Source organism: Mycteria americana, chromosome Z (genome assembly GCF_035582795.1).
Source record: "Mycteria americana isolate JAX WOST 10 ecotype Jacksonville Zoo and Gardens chromosome Z, USCA_MyAme_1.0, whole genome shotgun sequence".
In the NCBI taxonomy this organism is placed as follows: domain Eukaryota; kingdom Metazoa; phylum Chordata; class Aves; order Ciconiiformes; family Ciconiidae; genus Mycteria; species Mycteria americana.
In genome coordinates this window covers 32680044-32701059 of record NC_134396.1, presented here as the reverse complement: position 1 = coordinate 32701059, position 21016 = coordinate 32680044, and the positions used below count along the sequence as shown (strand labels likewise).

Below are 21016 nucleotides of genomic sequence, written 5' to 3'. Positions count from 1 at the left end.
ACACCTATATCATAGCAAATGTTCACCCAGAGACCACATTCAGACTGCATATATGACCTTAATTCTTTTATTTATCTATCTTTTTTAATACTGCCTTTGCATCTTTGATATTCATGTAATGTCATTTTTGTTGGTAAGGCTAATAAATCAGCCCTCAATCTATGTCCCTATCCTTTTCGTGTATCTAGTCAAATGTTTTCCAATTGGCTAAAAAATGGAAGTGAGGTATTATTAACTTAAATTTCTGATGCAGACTTATACAGTTCCATCAAGACTATGGTCCTGATTTGACTGCAACTGCGAAACATCTCATTACAATGTTTTCACTGCTTCTGTTTGCAAGTACTTGCAGAATCATTAACTTCAATGCCGTGCTCATAATTCCTCCCAAAATGTTCTTCTTTCTGTTATTAAAAAAGTACAGAAGTCTACCAACTGAATTTTTAGAACATGATTATTCTTTTTGTGAGTTCTTAAAACTATGGCTCATTAGTTATGGTCTAACTATGGATTTTCAGAGGTGATTTGAATATTTTCTTGCATTTCTTTTTTGCATTAGAAGTCTTTCCCAAGTATATAAAAGCACAGGACCTAGGATGTCGTATAATGACTAATATGAGAATGCAGTAAAGGAAATAATAATAGTTCAGAAAACATGTTTTATTGACAAAGGCGTAGGGCCTCTTATAATTGCATATGTAGACTTAATCTCTTTGGGAATATTTGAAACATAGGTTGTTAATGTTCTAACAGAAATAGGACTAAATACCTGGATGTGTTTTGCCTGTAAACTGAATTTGAAGTCAGTCCAAACAACACCCACAAACATTTTCAGCATTTCCAAAAGAACCTCAATGCGAAAATTTGAAAATGAAAATGTAAGTAAGCCAGCATCACTGGATAAACTTCCAGATAAACTTCCTTCAGACATCTGAATGACAACTCCAAAGAAAAACAAATGGCTTTCATAGTCATGTTGATAAGAAGATCCAGAAATATTCAGGAGCATCTGAAAATGTGGGGTATTCTGCAGATGCTTACCCCTTTTTTCAAGCTGAGTCACACTGAAAGAATTCCAGATGAAGAATACTGGGGAAGCTATGAAGGAATTATCTAGTTAAATATAGATTGAGAATTGCATTTTATGTTTTTTTATTTGTAACATGTTGTTTTATTTGTAGCAAGTTGTTTCAAATCTTTTACTTCCAAGCCTAACATGTTATGTTAACTAAATTTTTGCTTTGTTTCACCATTAAGCTTGTCTGGTGTTGTAGATATAAGGTGAATCAGGGTAAAACTGGTAAACTTAGGATGTAATACCTGCATAAAGGCAGAAGCAAGGAGTCTTAACGGAACTGCAAGGAGATGCAAATATAAACCAGCAGATATATCAACATCCAGCCTTTTGCTATCAGTGTCAGGCTGTTAAAGCTATGCAATTTAAATATGTCTAAGGTAAAAGCTGTTTTTCATGAGAAAAAGAAAATCCACATAATGTCCTCCACATGCTGAAGTGTAGATCTGCATACAGCATCAGAGTGTGCCTGAGTGGACAATGTGCAACATCTTTGCTCAGTAAGGCACTTGAGCATTTAAACATTAGTGTTAGTTGTAAGTAAGTACATTGCAGGAGAGGGTTTTTTTTTTTTCAGTAATAATAATAAAGAAGGTGAACAACTTCTTCCATTCTTTTGACCCTAGCATGCCAACCCTAAATAGTAAACTAAACATTCATGAAAGATTAATCACTTAGGAAATTAGTATCTTCTTATATTTCAGTCAGTGAAACTTCACCAGTGCCATCCATTCAGTAACAGACAGGATGATGTTGATGTGGTACACTTCATCTTGAACCACGCACCCTTCAGATGATCTCTTATACAGGTAGCAGCTGGAGCAGCCCTGTAAAATACAGTCACGATGCCTAAACATGAAAAGCCAACCACCATTGAAGGAAATGGTAATTACCACTCTAATTATGCATCTTAAGCACATACTCATTTTCTGCATGTAGCTCAACAGTGTGCAAGTTTTCTTTTCTTCTTGTTCTTTCTAATACAAAATCTCCTTTGTCATAATTAATTATCTTTTGTTCAGAAATGTATTTTACTTGGCTTTTGAAAGCAACTTTGCTGTGTAAGTTTGCTAGTAGTAGCATGGCAGTGTGGCTTTCCACTGGTTAGTAAATCAAAAGGGTGCAACCACAGCCTTGTTAATTGTCTTACATTTATGTGTAGTTTATATGCAAGATTAAGAAAACAAGGGTATTTTGTGGGTTCTGTAAGCTGCACAAAGGCAATGCCTCTTTTTGTTATTGCTTTCAGTATTTGGTATGAAGTGTCAAACATTCTTCATAGTGAGATTAACTATATCTCTATACTGATACTGCGCTGTTCTGGGTGTAAGAAATGTTTTTGTAGGATGATAACGCCTAATGGCTTATTCTGGCAAAGCACAGGGCAATTCTTTGGTATGGGAAGTGCTTTCAGTTCTCATGGGCAATATTCCTCTTTGGAAAATATGGCTCTTTTTTGTATAGAACAAGCATGACATTTCTGATCTTCAGCATGGAAGAAAATTTTCAGGGACCTTATTCTAGGCTGGTTTCTGAAGGAATTCATTAGGTTTTGTTAAGTACCAGGGCTGGTACTACTAAACAGTACTTTCTATATTTTTAATCCACACTTGTAACCTGCAATAGTAATAAAATGGGTTCTGCTTCCATAGAAAATATCAGAAAGGACTGCTTAGTATTTTGCAGAATAGAACATGTAGTTCATTTTAAGAGTCCATCCTATTTTCTTTCCTTTTGTTTTCTGAGCACCTTCATTGTTTTTGGCCACCAGTTTTTTCTACAAGTCCCTTTACTGACCAATGTAATTTTCAAGCAGTACATGTTAATGGAGCTTATTTTAACATGAGAGAAGCACAGAATTTCATATAGCATAGGCAAAATACTTACCAGCTTCAGCAGAATTTTCATCTGAATAAGAAACAAAATGAGCATGAAAATTTGTTCTAATGAACAAATTCTTAGAATATCAAGGTTCTAAGTTCACTGTAAACATCTGCCTTCTACTTGCAGATATCTGACTGAATTGACTTATCTTCTGATTCAGTGACTTTATTACTCATTCAAAGTACAGAGGTTAGCATTCCCATGGTGAATAAAAACCACACATCTTCATCTTTAGGTTGAAGAATCATGATCACTCTTTGCAACATTTTGCATCAAAATTTATCCTGTACATAATTTATAATAAAATCTAACTACCTTAATGACAGCTATGAATATATTTGGAGATGAGATCGTGTGAGTAAATTCAAGATTCAGTCTTGATTTAAGAAGACTTAAAATACTGAAGCGCCACTATAAGCAACTATAAGACCCCTTCAGAATGCGGTTCTGATTCCACTTTTGACTTAAAATGTTCCAAGGGCTGGAGTTAGTCAGCACAGAACTCAGGCACTAATCTAGTTGCAATTTCTTTGCAGGAGGTTTTGCTTCATCATTGCTGACTGTCCTGAGGAATATTCTTGCAAAGAATGGACCACACCAGCAGTTGCAAAAATGCAGTCTAGGGCCATACATTTTTGCTTTTTGATATCTTTAGCTCTAGTGAAGCCCTGGTTTGGCTGTTCTTCTTGTTTCATAACATGTCTTCTGCAAAATCTATGCTAGTAGGACATATGTGGTTCATTACACTAAGTTCATGAATATGAATTCATTGGTCTAGGCTTCTCATACAGGAAAAGAAGACTTAGGGCACAAATCTTCAGAGTGGACGTTTAAAAGAGATCAGATGGAAAGTACCTATTATCCTCTAAAAATAATAAAGATAATCTGTGGTAAGCTGGTCAGCTGTAGGTATCAACCTTAAAAGAGCTGTCTTCTCAGGAGGTAGTCAAAGATACAATTGACTTCAGATCTACTAAGAATGCAACATTTGTAACTTGAACATAACCTGTTTTCTCCATATTAACACGTGTTCTTCCCATGTTAACAGTACTGTGAATGAATTACAATAAACTAAGTAAATCACATTTCAGAACCTGAAAAGGTCAGATTGGTATGATTGACTGCAGTCTCACACTTTCCAGAATGCATTGGACAATTAATATTCTGATCCTAATTCTTGCAGTAAAGGCTGCAATGAAAATGAAAAATTGCCGACCATCAAGCCAACTGTGTGATGAAGACATAGTGCAAACATGGTTTCTCCTTGTTGTTTTATTACAGTAACCAATGGGTCCTGCAAGCTTGTCAGATCTCTGGTCTTGGGTAGGACAAAGCACTACATGGTTAGGTCTTTGTCTGGCATAGGTAGGGAAAGGTGGGTGCATCCACAGAGATAATGTAAGACACAGTGGCCTGGAAGCTTTTATCCATGCTTTCCTGAGAGAGGGTAAAATACTGAGGCGTCTCTCACTGAATTATCTTCTTCCTCTGCCTTCTGTAGGTTTTATAATAGCAAAATCAGATTTGGCCTAAAATTCTTGCACTGAAATCGTGCAATAAACTTATTTACCCCTGAAGGGGAACTTTGCCTAAGAGGACTCCTGACCCACAAACTGAGAGACAACACTCAAACCTTGTGGTGTGTTAAGTACAGCCCAGAAGGAAACTCAAAAGAGGAGAGTGTAATAAGATGATATGCCCGATGCCAGCCACAGTGCCAACTTGATCTATGTGAGCTCAGTCTCTGTCATTTTAGCAGAACATTTGTAATTTTTCCTTACAAGTGGAAAACAAATGAGCAATTTATGAATGTGAATTGAATGGATTCCATTTGTTCCCTGTGGTCCCCATCCATAATTTTCAAATGTTGACTGGGCTACAATTAGTTAGGCAAATGCTCTTTAGTGGCAATCTGCAGAGAGGGAAAGCTTATTCTCCCTCAGGCAACTTCTGGAAACTCTTTGGGGGTAAGGATTCTGCAGGCCACAGCACATACATTAAGACTAATAAGTCTTCTGAGACACTAGTGGCTTTATCACATTGTATTATAAATATTCTGCCTACTTTAGTATTTACAACCTTGCCAATTCAGGTGCAGAAAAATAAGCACTGTATTTGCTAGTGTGAGTGTAACTGAATAGGAATTATTATTTGACTTCATAAATTCATAGCTATTGCTGGACAGGATATTTTTTTGGGTTGTGATTTTTATTTTAGTCTATTGGAAAAAAAAATTGCAACACTAACTGGGAAAAACATAGAAGAAAAATCAAGCATGGTCTCAAATACTAGGTGTTCTGATTGTTCTATAAATGTAACTTTTATTTGTAATTTCTGTGTTTCAAGTCCCCTTCTCCCGTGCCCAAGGTCAGCCAAGCTGTTTTTCTCAATGTTTGGAAATACACTAAGAGGATGGGGTCTATAGTATTAAGGTCTCAAATCTTGGCTGTTGAAGTCTGCACCAATTCACTCTTGCCATAGACTTTCTGTGAGATCTTGGTATAGTATTTCTGGTGTGTTTCACAGCTGTTACTTCCAGTGATATTTATCATCACAGAAATGTTGTGAGACACTGTCATGTTTACACGATCAGAAAGAATAGTATGGAAACATATGTAAATACCTAGAATTGAATATTATACAACTCTTCCTATTCTTTTTGACTAATACTTCACGTGCATTTGTTGTCTAATATGATCTTGCCTTGCTGACATTTCTACATGTTGGAGACCAAGTTTGTTAGCTATCTAGGCTGATGTCTTTCTGGCACTGAAAGAAGTCCAGCATGACCCAGTCCAGAGGAAGACACAATAATTGCTTGCAAGGCTCTACCTGCCTATGATCCATTTCATTGGCTTGACAATTAATTAGTAAAGTAGAAATTTATTTTATAACATATACAAGAAGTCTGATAGCATTTTTTGAATTACGGATTACTTTGCATACCACTGAATTTTTTTTATGGCACCAGCATGGAGAATTGCTTAGCAGCAGTCAGTTCTACATAGTAGTAACGTGAGCAGTAATACTGCAACAGTGGGCCATATTTTACGGGGTAGTTCCGAGAATCATTATCCCTCTCACAGTGAAAAATGAAGGAAACTTTGTCAGTATAAGATGAGTTTAAAAAAACCCTAAAACACAAAATCTAAGTAGTACCCTCTCATAAGTGGTGTACCAACAACTTGGGAAAATAAGAGAAGGTTACAACAGCCCCCACAATCTGCTAAATGTCCACCTCACATAGCAAAGACTCCCATGGTTTTATAGATTGTTTTTCTGTCCTTGATTTCCTCACCAGCCAACACGTCAACATTTTGAGCTCTCTCCTGAGCTGTCTGATGTTCTGTCTTCACTGCAGTCTCTGACTTGCAGGTTAGTCTGAGCCCATATTCAGGATGCCCTCCTTTAGTCTTGTTGGCTCATTTGTGGCTATAGTCTAAAACATAAATAAGACTTCAAGTAAAATGATAGCTTACTCAGATTACACTTTCCCTGCCCTTAGTCTAGAAAGATGAGAAAGTTTTCCTTAAACTACTGTAGAAAAAAACAAAACAAAACAGAAAGTGATTGGGTTTCTTGGAGCATAAGGAGTTATGGACTATAGCTCCAAATATACCTAATGATATATGTATCATTAGGGCAGGATGATGTATCCTGGAAGATGTAACAGCTGAGCAATAGTTTGCTCTGGGTCACATAAACTCAAGTTAGCTGACTAAAAGCCTAATAACATGATATTAGCCCTATGAATATTAATACCGTGAAGAAATGACGTTCTATCAACCCTTTTCTGGAACTATGAGTAATTTTAGACAGTGCTTTAGTGAGAGTTAGTTGACTTTAGTGGACGATTCACTGAACTTTTGATAAGTGGGATCACACAAAGATCTGTTTAAAAAAGCAGAAGGTAAGTATATAAACCTAAAAGGATCCCACATAGTGATGATTTTGTTTCTGCATCAAAGACTATACATTTCCATTTTAACAAACCAGAACATCAAAAATGTTCTTCAGTTTTCCTATAGGATGATAATACAGTGCCTGAGGAATGCAATCTATTGTTTCTCTATGTTGTGAAACATAGAGAATTACATAGGAAAACATTTAAATTTAGTGCTAAACTGCACCTAGATTTAGTGTCACCACGAAATGTAATTTGTGTATCATTGAAATGCTTCTCCAATAATTCAGTAAGACAGGGTTTGCCACAAGCAGCTGAAGTGCTGAGTTATGAGCTGCCTAGCCTCTTGCTTTCCTCTTTGAAAAGTATTACAGAGTTAATGACCTGAAATAGCTTTCTAATAATAATAAACACTGTAATGATTATTTATCTCTTATTGCTCAAATACCCAACCAACTAACAACATTGGTCTTTTAATGACGTGCAAAACCCCCAAACACAAAAAGACAATTATTAATACAGCTTATCTGAATTACAAGTCTCCAGGGATAGCTGTAATGTGGGTGCAGTGTGGGGTGGCTATGTAGCTTACATGAACTCATGCATATATGCTGTTCAGGACAGACCTCAGGGGTGGTAAAGCCCCTTCATCCCCCCTCATCAGCAACTTTGTTCCTCCTAAGCAGCACCAACTGCTATCACAGCTGGCACAAATGAATATCTTTTAGTTCTACCCTGAGCTTCAGCTTTTATGCTAGTGGCACAGCTCATGACATGCGAGTAGAGTGCGAGGAAACTGGAGGATTGGAGAGTCCTCCTTGGCTTCCAGCTTCTTTTAAAAATAAATTCTAGTACAATGCTTTCTGCATCATACCCCAAGACCTGGGAGAGATCTCTTGTTTTGTGGATACACCAGAATGAGAAGGACATACCTCTAACAGTCTTCATATCAACACATTTCATCTCTATATGAGCATGGGGCTGTGGAGACAGGAGTGTTCTGAAGTTGAGTTTGCAGCTATAATTTTAAATTTTTGCAGAAATAACTTTTGAAGCTGCACTTGTGCTTGTTCGGTATGTCTGTAGTACCCACTACTCTTCTAGTTGCATGACTCCATGTAATCACTGGTCATTTTTTCTAGGCTTGTTTTGTGGCAATATATACTTCTGTTTGATTTTATGCTTTTTCTTAAGTACTTTAAAAACTTTTTCTTTATCACTCATGTGCCTGAGCATTTAGATAAAAAAAAGACATAACCATGCAGGAGTCACTATTTAGATACACTCCCCTCTAGCAATGTTCCCACTATTTTCTTCAAGCAGCCTGAAATCTATTAATTAGTTTAACACTTTATTTTACCTGAAGTGTTGGGTTCAGACTAGTGCATTTGTTACCTGTATGCTATTAGAATTAATTAAACCCCAACAGCTACCTTCTGCCCTGCTTAAGCCTCTGTGTTGCACAGTCCATTGTCACTTTCACTAATATGTCAGTATGATGTCAACTTGAGCATGATACACTTTCACTGCTAATGTGTGTTTCAGTATATACGATAAACCTCCATCTGTTTGCTTGTTGTATGCGCTCAACAGAATCTGCAGTGAGGCCAATCTTGTACCATTAAAGCGCTTCCCTGGGAATTTCTGTTTGGCTGGAGGAGATAAGCAAAAGCATTAGTTGCAATAAAAGACCATGCCCTATTGTTGCATGCAAAGTATCTCTTTAGAAGTGTCTGTCTTCATCTCTGCAAGCTTTCAATAGCAACGTAATGATCTTTGTCAAATGGAGATCCTGTTACTGTCAGCAGCAGAAGGCATATGTCCAAACAGAACAAAGGAGCACTTATTTTCACATTCCACTGATGATAGTGAATGATAACATTTTTGCATAGTCTTAAAAAATTGTTGTGCAGATGCTGTGGAAATGATAGAAAATGTAATTACAATGAAATGTTTTGTGGAGGGAAATTAGACTCCCTACATATATCCCAGTTTTAAAATGCCTATCAAATTCTGGATAGTAACCCTTTGCCCATTATTGCACACAGTGAAACAAGACCCTAGATTCCTTCTTGTTTGGAGCCTTACATATTTTACTGCTTTTCTTTGATACTGGGTAAAGCTAAGAAGTTGTGCCTGATAGTTAGCTACAGCAGTCCCTAGATAAATCAATTTGTGTATAAATTTTCAATGAATCGCTACCGGCTTAATAAAACTTATAAAAGGAACTAGGGAACTAGGGAATGGGTGGAGAAAGACAGGATATAAAGAAAAATTCAGAAGTATTACAGATGAGGGAAGAAGGAGATAACTCCTAGCCTGAAAAATGCAACTATGACATGATCATGACATGTCACCTGTCCTGTCTGTACAGAGGGCAAATTAAACAACATACATCTGGAACATACATGGTATATAGGAGTGGAATGACAGCTGCCTATTTCTATTCATGGTAATATTTCTTAGTCTTCTCATTAATCTCCTACTACCACATGTTGCTATATATTTCACTGATGTGTCTCAAGTGCTGTCCCACACATACAAGCTCAAAGATGCCTCAAGAAAGCCTATTAGTTCCTGGTTTCTCAGGTATTAGTTGGATTGCTTCTGAAGAACCATTGCTGGTGAATGCCACTGGCAGTTTCAGGAGTGACCTGTTAAATAATGTGCTACCAATATTTGCAGAGAGCATATTAATTAAAAATTATGATGGATATAATATGTATGAAAGAGAGGAGTATTTTTCTTTCTTCTCTATATATGCCTGATCCCAGTTTCAAAGTGTACCAGGCAAATGAATTGGATACTTTCCTGGTTATTGACGGGTAGCAGAGACAGTATCTCTTATTGAATTTCCTGAGACTGAAAAACTTAAGCAAGAGATCCACCCAAACCAAAGATGTTTCTGAACAGAAATACTACTTGCTTCTGTAAATAGGCTCTCTCTAGAGTCTCCAATGTTTTTACCATCTCCTGAGTGGTAGAAGAGGACTGTGGTACAGCATACGAGTGAGCTGAGTCAACTTTTGTCACTATGCTTAGAGATTTGGTTGCTGGAACTGAGAGTACTTCTCCTCTTTCTTCTGGGACTGTGCTCTTCAGCCATGCTGCAGCTATGAAGCTTCATGCTCTCCAGTCAGTCAAACTGGAAGACGATTCTTTTAATCTTCTTTAATCTCAGCCAGTGCTTCTCTTTCACAAGTTTAAGAAAATATCTGAGAATTGCCTGAGAAGCATTTTCATCTTCCTTGTTCTTTTCCTCAAATTGTAGCCATATTGCTATCATGTTTCTTTTTGAGGGTCCTCCTGTCCTACATACTTCTTCCATGAGAGGGAGTTCTTCATTGCATCACTTTGGGGCTCACTTATTTGAGTGCTGAAGGAAAGTGTAACTATTTTTTCTGTCTTCATCTTATTTCTTGAAAACTATTTGCCATGTTCCAAAAAGCTGGGTTTGTGAAATGCTGTAAGGGAGTACAATGCAGTAATTGCCAAGAATTTCTTAAAACCCCTGCATTCCTAATGACTGATCCACACTTCACATGCACTGGCCTTTCTTTTCACTCCACAGATGGCAGTGATGTTGGCAATGAAGAAGGCAGTGCAGCTGAGAATGAAGAAAATGTTAAAGGAACAGGTCAGTAGTGTGGATTACTTTGAGGCTACACTCAGATGTTTTCTGATTATCTATATGAATGAAGGAGGAAGAAAGGTCTCCTTCTAACATACTGCCTTCTCTCATGTATTTTTTTTTCCTCCATCACAGATAAAGAGGGGAAGAGAGCAACACCAAGAACCAGAAGGGGACATGGCAGAGGGAGAGCCAGGCGTGGTGGTGAGGAGGATGAGGATGACGAAGATGGGATAAGGAGAGCTGAGCATCGCAGGCACAGAAACCGTAGAGGACGGGGACGAGCAGCTGGAAATGAGGGCAGTGATTCTGATGGGGACCCTGCAAAAGCCAGGAAGAACCAGGCAAATCAGAAATCCAAGGAAGATGGTGAAGATGAGGAAGATGAGAAAGGGGGTAAAAGTGGGAAAGGCAAAAATGAGAAGAAACAGGACAAAAAGCCTGATAAGAAAGGGAAAAAGGAGAAGTCTAACAAGAAGAAAAAAGACAAAAAGAAATCAGGATCTGGGTAATTCAGTAAATTATTTTTTTTTAATATAAAACCATGGTTATCTTACATAAAGCCTGCTTTCATTTATATCTGTGAAATACCAAGAGTCAGTATGACTCCCTTACTCATTACAGCCCAATTAGAGATGGACAGATATTTTTTTTTCCTGCAGTGTGGAAATGCTGGCTGAGTGAAATGGAAACTTTCCACAAAGCCATATCCACTTTGGTGGAAAGAAGTCAGGTGTTTGTCATGGGTCCACGGTGGAACCTTGGGAAATGACCAGCCAGACCCTTCTGGGACTACTGATACCCTGAGGATTAGGTAAAATCTGGTCAGGCAGAACTGGAACTCAAGCCAAGGTGACCCTTATCGTAGGTAAATATCTTAAGTTTATGAGCCGTTCTCTGGAGAAAGGGAGTGAAAATGACAGAGGAGGGGAGCTAATAACAGAGAGAGGTGATAACAGGTGAGATGTCTCTTGCTTTTTCCTTTCCCCAAAACTAAAATCCACCAAACCACAAGCTGATAACCCTCCAAAGACCCAAGGTCTAGTTTTACTTCCAGTGCAGAACTAAAATCTTGCTACTTTTCACAAGATTGAGTTCTTGTTTCCCAGCCAGCTTTGAGCCAGCTTTTTATAAAAGATCAGTGCCAAAATTTCAAGAACCCAGAACCGAGGACTGAGATGGGATTTTCCAGTCTGTCTCCCGCTCACTCTGTCTGAAATATTACCGTTCACTTTTCCAAAGCATTCAATGCAACCTGGGTCTTTGGGAGACCCCACTGACACAGAGCACTTCAGAAAATTACTTTATATTTTTCTGCCATCCTGACATTCTCTTGCTCCCTGTCCCTTCTCGTGCTAATGAAAGGAAACAACCCCTGGGAATGGTGTATAATGGAGCAAATGGAGCTAGGCATGCTTATCTCAGTGGAGAGAGAGAGAGATTCCCCTTCCTCCATTCAGCACGTGCTACAGCTGTTTGTGTTCCCAAAGGCATCACTGGAGAGCACATCAAGGAGTCAAAGGAAAGAAAAAATACAGTGAGACATGCTATGGCATTAATTTGTCCATGATCCCATTTCAGTATACTTCTACTTCATTTGCCTTCCCTACAAGAATGCCTAAAATCTTTCTTTGTGCTGGCACTTCGCTGTGCTGCCAATTATACCCCCCTGTGCAATTTCCTGCACTCAAATAACAACAGTCCTGAATGTGTCAATCCATGTTCCTTTGCTTATTATTGTCTTCCATTGTAAACATTTATTGAGCGTTAATTAAAAAAAGACCACTGAAAATATAAAATTGAATGAGGGCACAATGTTTTTCATTGTCTTCCAAAGTTCTTAACATTGAAATATATATGCTTGGACTAAATAATTAGTAATTGCTGCCTGGATCAAGACTTTGTTCTTGAAGTAATAAGCATAACATTTGAGGAAAAACTGAGGATGCTCTGGAAGATACCTCAAGAACATTATATTTTTAGACTTTTAGGAGACCAACTGACAAGATTGTAGAGTAATAAATATATGAATATTGTAGAAGAATTTTAGAAGAAAAATGAAAATAATGTAAGAACAAAGTAAAATAGGCTGGTCATCAGTTCAGCTGTGATTGAGATAAAGGATTTGCAAACCTTCAGGGCAGAAGAGAAGGGTGACAGCATAGAAATATAGCCTGTCTAGCAAGTCCATGAAGATGTATCACAACAAATGCTACGTACTGTTTAAAAGTACATCTTGCTGATGCAGTTTTTTAATTGCCAAGATATTTCAGCATGAAAAAGCATGATAAGAGTAAAATAAGAAGTTGAGAAAGAAAAAAAAATAAAAAAACCCAAACCAAAAAGAAAAGTAGAATTGAAAGTGACATCATTCCACAGGGAGATAATATTGTATTTGCTGCTGTCATTGTGGATTTTGCTAACCTTTACAAACACTGCTCTTTTTGGCTAGGTCACAGTACAAATCAGTAGAATCTGGTGCTGTTACCCTCTTCCTCCCCCTTACTTTTCACCTAAATCAGGAAAACCTCTTTATGCCCTAATTACTCTGTGTAAAGGACATAAAAGAATCCTAGATGAACTCTGTGTTGATTTTTGTTTTTTTTAACCGGATTATTTTGATCTCTGCTAATTTCTGGTAGTGAATTTCACAGGGTAATTAATTCCATGGCAAAAAGAGTTATTTCTGGGTGAGTTTTAAATCTTCTGCTCTTAGATGCTATTGGTTGTTGATGTGGTTGATTCCTACCTGTTAATGAGGCTGTGACGAGGCCCCGCTCTACACTGTTCATAATCATAATCCCAAAAATATTCATAGTAAATTGCTCCTTATAGTCTCACTGTGAAGATCTATGATATTCCTATGTTGAAAAGCTATTTTGTTCTCTACTGGTTTGTCTAATTGTGACTGATCGGTCTTAGATAGAAACCGTATGCAGTCACCTGAGCTACAAATCCTCAGAGAAGCAATCTTATATTCTGCCTAGCCTGTGCAATTTCTGTTTTTACTGTGTAGGTCTATAGGTGAGCAAATCAACTGATTTTTAGTAGTATTACTCAAGAGTATAAAGCTTATGCAAAAGTGCAGAGGTACATGGAAGATTAAGTCAGTACAGGCACTGCATCTTTTTGCTATCAGGAATATTGCTGAAGAGCACTAAATATCAGGGGATGTTATGGGAATTATCAATAAACAATAGAATTTTCACAAAAAACTGGGAAGTGTAGTCAAATTTATTCACTCGTCACTCTAGACTCTTAAAGTCCTACCAGTCTTCTCCCTGAAAACATCCAAGCTCCAAGAAAACATTTTCATCTTAATTTTTACCTCTATAAAATGGCTTTTACAAAAATAATCAGAAAAGTAGATTACATCCATAAAGAGGAGATGAAACTAAAACCAAAACACAGATGTATAATGTGGGCATGAAACCAAAACACAGATTAATAGTATCAGCAAGTTCATTATGTGTGTGATTTAAAGAAGTGCCATTGATTTCAAGAGCTCTACTGACTTAGGAAAAGATGCATTGTGTGCATTGAATTGGAGCCAAGGAAGATGGTGACTTGATGTGAAATTAGTGATGCTTTATGCTCTGTGTTAGCCTGAAAGTCACAGGGAACCCTTCGGGCCTTCAAATGTATAAATCACAATCTTTCATGAAAGGCTAAGACTTTTGGTTGCGGAAGACAGAATTATGATTTCCTGGCTTGAATCTCATAGTGTTCAACCACTCGAGCTAAGGGAAAAATCTGCTGTAACTGCATAAAGTTTGCCTGTGCAGTGTAAACACTCTTGAAAATACTGATTTCTTAAAGATGCTTAGAAATTTGGAATTTTTATTGTTTTCCTGGTTCCAAAGGAAAGTGAAAATGAAAGATGAGATGTGTTTGCAAAGACAAATAAAGCAGTAGTGGGCAATGGGCACAAGAGCCAATATTGTCCCTACTTTACCTGTTGTGTTCTGCTCAGCTTCCTTTCCTCAGTAAACTCACTGCATTAGCTCCTACCATTCATATTTCCCACCACTCTCACTGCAGTCTCGTAAAACTGCGTATTTCAATTTTGCATAACCCAGCAATCTTTTGTCAAAGGAAATCCTTAATATTGGGCACGCTGCTGTCTGCTTTATAAAATGCAAAACAGCTGATTGTAACTAAGGATTTAAAGTTCTTTCAAAACTAGACTCCTTTAATCCTTCTGTTCTTCCTAAAGACATGACTCTTTCTGCCTTATAATGCCTCAAAATTGTATGCATAAATCTTTTTATTGACCTTCATCCATTTGACTTAAGTTTTCCTATAGTTCTCCACTTGCCCATCACAATACCGGAATAACCACAAATATATCTGGTGTTCAGTAGCACTCTTTCTTTCTGTAGATTTATATTTTATGTGGCACTGTTTTTTATCACATGAAGTCTGAAATTCTATGCCTGATGGCTTCAACTTTCTGAAATGACAGTCTTTTCAATAAATAGCATTTGAGTCTTTAACAGCAGGGCATCTGATAACTATGACAGCTCCTTTTCCTTTTCCTTTTCCTTTTCCTTTTCCTTTTCCTTTTCCTTTTCCTTTTCCTTTTCCTTTTCCTTTTCCTTTTCCTTTTCCTTTTCCTTTTCCTTTTCCTTTTCCTTTTCCTTTTCCTTTTCCTTTTCCTTTTCCTTTTCCTTTTCCTTTTCCTTTTCCTTTTCCTTTTCCCTTTTCCTTTTCCTTTTCCTTTTCCTTTTCCTTTTCCTTTTCCTTTTCCCTTTTCCTTTTCCTTTTCCCTTTCCCTTTCCCTTTCCCTCTTCTTCTCCTTCTCCTCTCCTCTCCTCTCCTCTCCTCTCCTCTCCTCTCCTCTCCTCTCCTCTCCTCTCCTCTCCTCTCCTCTCCTCTCCTCTCCTCTGTCTCCTCTCCTCTCCTCTCCTCTGCTAATGATTTGCTATACGCCACTATATGAGATGTAAGATTGCTCACAGAAAAGGATATCTTTGCAGATTTTAGGAAAGTGGACATTGCATTAATCAGCAATGCGTTCCAAAAATACTACAAACGAGTGCATGGATAAGAAGTTCAGATTACTAAGACAACACATCTGGAGATGCCATTACTATTGCATCTGCTTACTCTGAGTGCTAGGGCACATCACAGCGTTGCTGCAATGTAGCTTTGAGTCTTTCCCATCTCTGAAATGTTACTGCCTTGATCAGTGGACAGGCTGTCATCTGGTGTTTAAACTTCTCTACTGTGGCTGTGGTGTCTCTTCTCTCTCCTGTGGCACACTGAAGTGGGGTAAACAAGTTCATTTTTATGACTGCAGTTATAGTGTCCTCACTTGCCCATTGTGAGTTTGGGTTGGGTTCTTGGGAAGCTGGCTACTCCTGCAGGAAAAATCAGTGTCTGCCAGACACTTCCCCAGGAGCACTGCCCACTCTTCATGGGATGCTCTGGGTTTAGTGCTAGCTCAGCTGCAGCTCTGCACTTTGTGTGCAGGCTTTGCCTTTCATACTAAAATTAATAACAAGTCTAAGTGAACTGTGTCCTCCCTTCTGTGCAACAGTGAAGGCATTTATCTAGGTCTCAAAGTTAACAAGAATTAACACCAAGTATGTGCTTCAGTGAAAACTTCTGTCCTTTCTTAGTTTTGGTGATGGTTTTTGTTCCTGCTTTTGTTTGAAGCTCTGATTCTGACTCTGAGGAGGAGCCGATTACAGAGGAAGAATTGGCCAAGCTGAAAGAAGAGGTAGAAGAAAAAAAGAAACTAATTGCCACGCTACGAAACAAGCCATGGAAGATGAAAAAGAAGTTGTCTGTCCTGAAGTATGGTTTGGTTTCCATAGTGAATATCTGCTATCCTGCATTTTCATTTTCTTTCATTTTTTTCAGCTAGTTTAATGTTGGTAAACTCTTCCATTGATGAGTTTAACATCTCATTCAAGAAAAATGATGCAATTTCAGGAATACCTCAAGATTACTGGGGTGGGAAGAGAGGATTTATCTTTTTACTCTAACTTTTTGGAAAGAAAAACAGATTTTTTTTTTAACTTATGAAAAAGCAAACTGATTGGAAAATGAGGTCCCATTTTCATGCATTTTCAGGTATGCCACATATAAAACTGTATTTTGCCCTAGCAAACCTATCACTGCATTTTCATTAAGGCTAACAATTAAATTTTCATTTACTGTTAAATTTCCATCAAGCACAAGAAACTGGGTAAACACAGAGAACTTTATTCTTTTGCCAAAACTGTAACGATCCTCTGTTTTGAATAATTCATTCACTGCAGCACTGCCTAAACACCAACAAAATGTATGGTCGTGTTTTGTTAGACATATCTAACAGAGAAAAGATGGTGTCTCCTGCAGGCAGTTTTTGATATGGATAGAAAACACAGACGTAATGGTAGGAGAGAGCATATGAAATATGGTGTGGAAGATCTACGAATTTTTCCTTCTAGAAGGTAGGGTCATTTTGGGAAGGATACAGTTACAAAGAGGAAACAGAAGGTATGTTGTGAAAGAAGGCAACATGGAAGGGGTTAAAAGAGTACCTAGGAGATGTAAAGTGGAAGCATTGTGGAGGTGAGAGAAATTTCAGAAAAAAATAGATGAGCAGATTAGATAATCAGATAGCAACTACTTTATTTTGCATAGTCTATAATTGAAGGATCCTCATGTACATAAAGTTGAAATTCGTTGTATTCTTACTATGAACAGAGCTTCTATTTTTAGAGTCATTCTTCTGTCCCAGCATTCCTAGCAATTCCTAGTCCCTAGGAAACTTCCTAGCCTGGTACAGCCATCGGACTATTACCCATTATTGCTCTTCCATATGGGTGGGGATGAAGCTGCAACATGTAGTTCAAGGGCAATCAAAAGAGACTTCCAGGCCTTGGGACAGTTGGTAAGAGAAGCCAGAGCAGAGGTAATTTTTTCCTCTATCCTTCCAGTTGCGGGCAGCAATACTGGAAGAAACAGATGGATCCAGTCTATTAATACATTACTCCGTGGCTGGTGTCACTGACAGAATTTTGGATTTTTTGATAACAGGATGGTCTACATGACACCAGACCTGCTGGAGTCGGATGGGATTCTTCTCTCTTAAAGGGGGAAGAGGATCTTTGCTCATGAGCTAGCGGGGCTGATTGACAGAGCTTTAAACTAGACTTGAAGGGGGAAGGAGATAACATGAGGCTCACCCATGACAAGCCATGGGACAATGCACCAAGGTTTAGATAACATGAGGCTCACCCATGACAAGCCATGGGACAATGCACCAAGGTTTGAGGGACGGAGTGCTAGCAAGGGCCCTCAGCCTGTTGTTCTGTGACATGCTGGGTGCTGGGTACACTGGAGCACACTTGAAGTCTTGCAGAGAGGAGCCAGGGGCTCCTGAGGGAATAGGAGCCAACCGGGTAACACTGGGGAAATACCTCAAAGGAATTAAGGGGCGTTCCTCTAAAAAGATTACATGGCCGACAGCCCAGCTGAAGTGCCTCTACACCAATGCACGCAGCATGGGCAACAAACAGGAGGAGCTGGAAGCCGCTGTGTTGCTAGAAAGCTACGACCTAGTTGCCATTACTGAAACTTGGTGGGACGAATCCCATGACTGGAGCGCTGCTGTCAAAACTAGGTGGTGTTCACCCACCAGCTGGGTGGTGAAACACTGGAACAGGTTGCCCAGGGAGGTGGTAGATGCCCCATCCCTGGAAACATTCAAGGTCAGGTTGGATGGGGCTTTGAGCAACCAGATCTAGTTGAAGATGTCCCTGCTCATTGCAGGGGGGTTGGACTAGGTGACCTTCAAAGGTCCCTTTCAACCCAAACCATTCTATGACACTATGATTGACATCAACTGGTTCTTTCAGTCTGCTTATGTGACATTGTAAAAAAGATGTGTTTGAGGACAACTGGCAAACGTATTTGCAGTGAGTATAAATGGTGATTAACTGCAGATAGAGGACTCTAAATCAGATGTGTAATTTTTTACGTGATATGTTTTAGCTCAGCTACTAGTTGTGGGTTTGAATCAGGAGCCCCTCAATGAACATCTGCAGCCTGTGTCATCCTTTCCCGGTTGGAGGGAGTGGGAATATCAATCCTTTCTGGCCTTAAAAATCTATGTTACTATGAAATGTTTGTAATTGGATGAGTGCTTCTAGTCATCCTCAGTGAATTCTAAATTACCGCACTCTTTTTATTCTCTGAGGTGGGCTTTCTCAATTAAGCCAATAGTGATTTTTCAAAATCCCACCCTTGTTATCTATCTTTTTATCTTAACAATTTCTTTATTAATATTCAGGGTGAAGTGGTCCTTGTACATTCAGCATGGGCAGCAATTCTACCTAAAAGTCCATTAGTTTATCAACTGTGAAATTCTTACGTTTATGAAATCTAGACTGGGAGACTAGACATGCATTCCATTTTATTTGCTGACATCAGAAGGTTTATTTTAGTAAAAATCAATGTGCTCCTACGGCAGTTTGCAACAATGGTTTTTTTTCTATGCTTTGCTACAGCCCTCTCTGAAGTAGGCTTGGAAGCATATTATCAGTTTATTGGCCCTAGAAAAATGTGTATTCCCAGAACAAATGACAGTTCTTCAGATTAGCTTATTCATTTTGAATCGACTTTCATTAACTGAAGAATTATGTTTACTATTGTGTTTCTCTGTTAAATAAGATTCCAAAACCAGTCACCTTATATTCCAAGAAATCCCATTCAGATTGTCACAGTTCTGTACAGAGGTGTGCATATCTCAGCAGACAAAACACATAAATCCAGCAAACAGCTGGAATAAAAAATAAAAGCTAAAAAGTAATATTTGGTCACATTTTTAAATGTGTGAGCTGAGAATTAGGCATTTAAATCTGTGTTTAGCATCTTAGATGAAAATGATGGAGTTTGGAAGCACTCAGTACCTTTCAAAAAATCAAACCGAAACATTTACATACCAAAAATACAGTCATAGACTAAGTTTTCTAGAGTGCTGTTTTTGTAGTTGGCTCTTTGTAGCCTAAGTTCAACTGAGTTGCAATGGAAGACTTGGTGTTACTATGCTGCTTAAAATAAGAAGTAATGACTTATCAGTGGGCACTCTATTATGATTGTAGTTATAACAATACAGAAGTGTCTATATCAACACATTTTAGGGTACCTATGTATTTGTTTTGTATTTTAGCAAGGTATTTAAGTTTTATACCAGAATCATTAGTCTGATGGATTGGCATTATTCTTGTACACGTGGAAAATGGACACACCGTGGCTTTAAGTGCCTTAAACTTGTAAATCAGTAAGTCACTTTTAAATACTCTTATATTAGCATCTCTTGCTGTTGAAACTTTTGGTCAACAATTATTATTAGCAAGTATTTCCCTATGCCATCTGCTTCTTCCCCTGTGCAGGTTTTAGAGTATTATGGGATGTGTGGGAAAAAAAAAAGCAGCCTGTCTTCTTAGAGGTAGAAGAAGAAATTTCCCTATTCTTTGTCTTCCAGATTCCACAACAGAGAGATACTTCATTGGAGATTTCTTCTCAACAATATAAGAAATGTTCTTTACTGTGAGCCAAACCCCGCTTCCGTGCTTGTTCTGTATTAGCACCTATTTTTTTCCGAGAATGGGAAAAAAGTGCTCCCCAGGAATGCTCAAGGATTTGTTACATATTCATGGAAAAATAAGACCAAAAAATAGACTTTTTTCATATTATTTTGAAAAGTAAATATTAGGGTTGATTAGGACTTTTCATTCTAAATATTATTTTTTCACTTGTCAGAACAAACTATTTTTGGGGAAAGATTTAATTTCCATTAAATTTTGTATTTTAAAAAAACAATAAGAAATTTTAAATTGTTGAAACATTTTGTTTAAGCATTTTCAAGACCGAACAACCCCTTCTCTTTGATGATTCAAAACCAGTTTCTCCCAAGGGAGAGTTTTTTCATAGCTTAAAAAGTATGGGGTGGAAAAGATGATTTCTACATAGCTCTAGTTACTACTTTGTAAAATAGTTAATCTTTTCCTTCATTCTTTTGTTCTGAAAATGCATGAATGAACAATAATTTTAGAACACAGATGCAGAATTAGTTGCTCTGTAGAAAACGCCTTCTGTCAAAACCTGTCTGAGATACTCATTGCTGAAATGGCATTCTTAATAGAGCTGCACTGGTAAATTAGATCAGCTCTAATTTCTAATTTACATCCCTGTGTCTAGAAAGACGCATTTCAAGCAACCCTTGACTATCCTTTGAAGAACCATAACTGAGGATACTGCTCTGCTGCAGGGTGTACCTCTGCAGTTTGAAGTTAAGCTGTACCAGCACTATCAGACTCTAACCTCACATTGAGACATCATGGTCAAATATTTACAGGTCTGGAGATGTGAAAAAAGTGAGGAAGAAGCCAAGGAGAGGAATGAAAAGATGTTATACAGGAAACAGCATCACCACTCTCCCCGTCCCTAAGCAATAGACAAGTTAGGCTGCAGGCTGGGGACATAGTGGTTGTGCTGTTGAGAGCATGAGTGTGGCTGTAGTCCA

The 21016-nt window shown here is 38.1% G+C and overlaps 1 protein-coding gene across 1 annotated transcript in view; it reads left to right on the top strand.

The window, feature by feature from the left end:
- The first annotated feature begins 1920 nt into the window (after positions 1-1920).
- TMC1 (transmembrane channel like 1) overlaps positions 1921-21016 on the top strand; it is a 70020-nt gene continuing 50924 nt past the window's right edge. Inside the window, exons 1-4 of the mRNA XM_075527292.1 lie at positions 1921-1960; positions 10435-10500; positions 10630-11002; positions 16156-16296. Of these exons, the coding sequence (XP_075383407.1) occupies positions 1921-1960; positions 10435-10500; positions 10630-11002; positions 16156-16296 (620 nt within the window). The remainder of the gene's footprint in view (positions 1961-10434; positions 10501-10629; positions 11003-16155; positions 16297-21016) is intronic.